Here is a 309-nt window from a genome sequence, read left to right as displayed (position 1 = left end):
CAAGCAGAATATTTATCCCAAAAAGCAGCAAGCGAGAACTCCAGCGCTGGCACCGTACCGCATCGGGGCCGGGGAGGGGGTGGGTCTGGGAGCTTTGCTGACCCCCAGCGCCGCAGCCGAGAGAGGCTGCAAGCTCCTCACCTGCTGATGGTCCAGCATGGTCAAGCCTTTGACTCCTGCCAAGATGAGATTCTTCGCCACTTCTGCTCCGAGACCCTTCATCCCCACCAGCAGCACCCGGGAAGCTCGTAACCTGCAGCAGAAACACTCGGTCAGCGTTAACGGCTCAGATGGAGGCTCCCCCGCCGC

The 309-nt window shown here is 61.2% G+C and overlaps 1 protein-coding gene across 1 annotated transcript in view; it reads right to left on the bottom strand.

The window, feature by feature from the left end:
• Window positions 1-309, bottom strand: part of SAE1 (SUMO1 activating enzyme subunit 1) — a 10,774-nt gene that overhangs the window by 2,036 nt on the left and 8,429 nt on the right. Inside the window, exon 2 of the mRNA XM_009334376.1 lies at window positions 142-253. Coding sequence (XP_009332651.1) covers window positions 142-253 — 112 coding nt within the window. The remainder of the gene's footprint in view (window positions 1-141; window positions 254-309) is intronic.

The sequence above is a fragment of the Pygoscelis adeliae genome, unplaced genomic scaffold (genome assembly GCF_000699105.1).
Source record: "Pygoscelis adeliae isolate BGI_AS28 unplaced genomic scaffold, ASM69910v1 Scaffold2, whole genome shotgun sequence".
NCBI classification, from domain to species: Eukaryota; Metazoa; Chordata; class Aves; order Sphenisciformes; family Spheniscidae; genus Pygoscelis; species Pygoscelis adeliae.
This window is presented reverse-complemented; position numbering and strand designations above follow the sequence as displayed.